Source organism: Myotis brandtii, unplaced genomic scaffold (genome assembly GCF_000412655.1).
Source record: "Myotis brandtii unplaced genomic scaffold, ASM41265v1 scaffold986, whole genome shotgun sequence".
NCBI lineage: Eukaryota > Metazoa > Chordata > Mammalia > Chiroptera > Vespertilionidae > Myotis > Myotis brandtii.
In genome coordinates, this window is record NW_005372102.1 from 754,475 (window position 1) to 758,861 (window position 4,387).

Sequence of the window (4,387 nt, forward strand, 5' to 3'; positions counted from 1 at the left end):
CTGCCCCACGTCACTCAGCGCCCACTCACTCCAGAGGCCCTGGGACAGGTGCGTGCTGCCACCCGCGGACTTGGGCAGGGAACACTTCTGGCACATGCATTCCTTCCCGTTGAAGGTCACTCGGTCCCCGGGCGGGAAGGGCAACCTGAAACAAGAGAAGGAATGACCAGCCAGGACCCCAGACACACACCATCACCTCCCCCTGGGACCTCACAGGCCGAGGACGCCAGGTCCCTCCACCCAGTGCTGCCGCGTCCCTGCCGTGTGACCTCGGGCCAGTCCCTGACACCTGAGCCTCCGTGTGTCCTCATCCACACCAGCAGGCAGAGTGCCGGCGAACCCCGCAGAGCGGACGTGCGGGGTCACACGCTAACTGTGTGTCTGCGGCAGACTGCTCTCCACGGAGGCTGCACCCCTCTGCGTTCCCACCAGGAGTGTCTGAGAGTTCCTTCTGCTTCACACCCTCTCTCCATCTGCTTCAGCCATTCTGGTGGCTCCGTGACGGTATTTCATCATCAGTCCCAGTTGCCTCCCCTGGCGACTGATGATGCTCAGCTTGTCCCAGGTGTCCATGGCCACTCACATACATTTTTTGTGGAGTACAGGTTAAACCCGTCTGCCCACTTTTTAATAGGGTTTTCGTTTTTTTGTTTTCTAATGTTGACTTGCAGAAGTTCTTTATGTATTTTGGACACCAGTGCTTCATGACATATACATTATCTACCAGCCGGTGGCTTGCTTTTGCCTCTTCTCGGTGTCTTTTGACATTTTTCTTCAGCTTGAAAATTTTCCAGGTGCGGGATTCTGGCAACAAATTCTCCTAGCTTTTGTGTCTACGAAAGTCTTCATTTTTTGACTGACTGCTTTACTGACACTTTTATTCGTGTACACTCTTAACAGTCACATCCCATTCAAAGGTTGTTAGAGTATTCAACAATTGATTGTGTGACCATCCCCACAATCAATTGGAGGACATTTTTTATCCCCCCCCCCCCCAAAAGAACGCCATACCCTTAACCGGTCTTGCCTTCATTTTTAAGTTTTTTTTCTTTTGATAGACTTTTTCAGCTCTTTAAAGATGCTGTTCTAGTGTATTCTGGTGCACATAGTTTCAGATGAGAAGTCCGCAGTCATTCTTTTACTAGAGGCCTGGTGCATGAAATTTGGGCACGGATAGGGTCCCTCGGCCTGGCCGGCAACCAGGGCCGATCAGGGCCTTCCCGCTGCCGGCCGGGGCCTCCCTTCCCTGGCTGCCGGCTGCCGGCTGGGGCCTTCCTTTGTTCCATGCTGTCCCCTGGTGGTAAGCACACATCATAGCAAGCGACAGAACTCCCAGTCTCCCAGTAGACTCCCGTGGGGACACTTTGTATATTAGTCTTTTATAAATATAGATGCCACTGTACATAATGTGGTGGGTTTTTTTTCTTGCTGCTTCTAAGATTTTCTTCTTATTACTGTTTCTCAGAAATTTGATTGTGTTAGAGTTGGCAAGTTTTTGTTGCGTTTATTCTGCGTGGGGTTCAATGAGATTCTTGGAACCATGAGTTTATAGTTTTCATCAAATTTGGACATTTTCCAACCTTCATTTCTTCTAATTTTTTTCAGTCTTCTCTCATCCCCTGGGTCTCCCCCTCCCAACCTAGAGAGAGGGACAGACAGATAGATCTATATCCACAGACCACCCGGTCTCTCTTCACATTTTCAGTCTTTTTTTTTTTTTGTCTCTTTGCTTTAGATCAATAGTTTCTATAGTTATGTCAAGTTCACCAATCTTTTCCTCAGCAAAACCTCCTGCTCATTCCTTCCTTCCAGGGAATCTCTCCTTTCAGAAACAGTAATTTTCACTTCTAGAAGCTCCACGTGGTTTCTTTCAGCATCTCCTGCGACTCTTACTTATGCGGATGCTCTCCTTTACACGCCGACACACGACAGGAGGTGTCTCAGCGTCCCTGCCTGTGCGCTCCGCCGTTGCTCTCCTTCCTGGGCCCGTGGTCACAGCTGGTCTCTCTCCGGCTTCCTGGTGCTTTGGTTTCTTCTTATGAATGGTGGCATTTGATGGGAAGTCAAACATTGTCAATTTCACGTGGCCGAGGCGGGACTTCCTTTCCTTCCTCCAGGGAGCGTTGGACTTTGCTTTGGCGGCGGTCACCTGGTTTGCGCATCAGCCTGACCTTTCTGAGGATTTTTCCTGCACTTTGTCGGCTCCGTCCCACCGGTAAGGCGTGGATGGCCCTTTTGGTGTCCCTACTGCGTGCCTGGGTATTCAGCAAGGACTGTCCGCCTGGGCCAGGACCTACGGCCTCCCAGGCCTGGGAACTGCTTCACTTACAGCAACCTGGTCATTCTCTGCCTCCCCCTGTGAAATGCCCTCCGTGTCCATGAGGACTCGACGGCCCCTCCACAGCTCCCGGAGCTCTTGTCCAGCGCAGCTCTCTCCCCTCTGCATGCTGCTCGGTCTCTCAGGGCACCGTCTCCCAGCTCAGCGAGAATGCCCTGCCCAGTGGCCCCTCCTGGGACCGGGCAGCAGGCCAGGCTGGTCACAGGGCTCCATTCCTTTGCCCTCCTTCTCTCAGTCCTCAGCCGCCGGGGCCCCGACATCTGCAAACAGGTGTTTTATGTCTCTTGTCCAGTTTTCTCGTTGTTTACAGTGGACGGTGGGTCCGGGCCCAGCAGGACGGAGCTGTCGGCTATTATCCTCAACACAGCAGGGGACCCAGAGGTGGTCTTTCAGCCACTGTGATGACGACAGCCCTGCCCCCCAAGCAACTCGCCCAGAAGTCAGACACTGAGACAGCCCCGGGGGACACTGGCCCTCGCGTGCTGGGTAACACACAGGGACGCCTTAGAAACGGTCCCCGTCATTGTCCGCCCTCTCCGCGTCCCCGACAAAGCTCCCGCCTCTGTCTGGTGCACCTGCCGTGATACAGACAATGGCTTTGGGAAAACGCTCAAAAGCCTCCTGTTAAGCTGGGTGTGATGAGGCAGAGAGGAGAGCAGAATAAACTCTTTTTGTTTTGTTTTTCCAGAGAGAGGCAGGGAGAGGGGGAGAGTGAGAGAGAAACATCCATGATGAGAGAATCATGGATTGGCTGCCTCCTGCACGCCCACACTGGGGATCAACCCGGGCATGTGCCCTGACTGGGAATTGAACTGTGACCTCCTGGTTCATGGGTCGACACTCAACCACTGAGCCACGCTGGCCAGGCAACACTAGGGTTTTCATTCTTTGTTTTCCAGAAATGAGAGATTCCCCTGGGAGCTGCGTGTCGGTGGAGGGAGGGAGGGAGGGAGGCCGTCTCCCTGCTGCTGAGGGTCAGGACCTGGGTCTGCCCCCTGCATCTGTCACTGTACCCCACGCAGTGGCAGTGCCGGGCAGCCCGGCCAGAGGGGAATCAGCCCGGCCCCGCCCACACGGGGCTCACAGGCTGCTCCAGGGACACGTTGCTAGAGAGGTTGGGCCCAGGAGAGCATCAGGACAGGATGCAATGGGGGTGGGGGGGCTGCTCCCGGTGGGAGAGGCTCTGGGAGGCACCTCCCTGCACTGAGCCCTGGGGGTGACCGCTGATGCACGTCCAGGTTCCCAGGCCTGGCCCGCGAGGCATGTGGAAAAGCCCGGCTGGATGAATGATGGGGAGCGGACTGTGGAGGCCCAGCCGGGCTGAGCAGTGTGGAGACCCAGGGGCAGTGTGGACAGCGCAGGAGAGGGGAGGGGACCCAGCATGGAGACCATGGCGGGACCCCTGAGCGGGACGGTGACTGGGTGGGTTCTGGAGAGGGAGGGATCCTGGAAGCTGCCCATGCTGGGGGCTCACGCGCCTGGTGGTTGGGTGTGGTGTCACGGGGCTGAGAGGCAGGGAGTGCAGGGGGACATATGCCTGGTGGTTGGGTGGTGGTGTCACGGGGCTGAGAGGCAGGGAGTGCAGGGGGACATATGCCTGGTAGTTGGGTGTGGTGACGCGGGGGTACAGGCAGGGGGACATGCCAGGCAGCTGAGGAGCAGCAGAGGCTGGGCAGGAGGGGCTGAAGCAGGTGCCATTATGGGAGATGGAATGTGTGGGGGACGCGGACAGGAGAGGAGCTGGCCACGGGAGACGCAGGGGTCCGGGACAGAGCAACCTTCCCAGAAGCCAAAGGAGGCCACGCGCCAGCAGCCTCAGTGGCCCGGCCTCTGCACCCCCAGGAAAGAGGGCTTGGTCCTGGGCGACGGGCAGGGGAGGAGGCCGCAGGGTCAGGGCTGGTGAGGCTGTGCTCTGTGTGTGGCCGCCCAGTGTCCACCTGCCGCCCCTGGCTGGGCCCTGCCTCCCTCTGTAGCTGTGACCCACTGGGAGGCAGGGAGGGAGCCCGGCCAGCCCCAGGGTGGGTGCAGGGCCCTGGGGTGGGTGCAGGG

The 4,387-nt window shown here is 57.1% G+C and overlaps 1 protein-coding gene across 1 annotated transcript in view; it reads right to left on the bottom strand.

The window, feature by feature from the left end:
• ABLIM2 (actin binding LIM protein family, member 2) overlaps nucleotides 1–4,387 on the bottom strand; it is a 90,544-nt gene that overhangs the window by 70,398 nt on the left and 15,759 nt on the right. The window contains exons 4-5 of the mRNA XM_014533444.1: nucleotides 3,813–4,006; nucleotides 30–186 (exon numbers count right to left, since the gene is read on the bottom strand). Of these exons, the coding sequence (XP_014388930.1) occupies nucleotides 30–186; nucleotides 3,813–4,006 (351 nt within the window). The remainder of the gene's footprint in view (nucleotides 1–29; nucleotides 187–3,812; nucleotides 4,007–4,387) is intronic.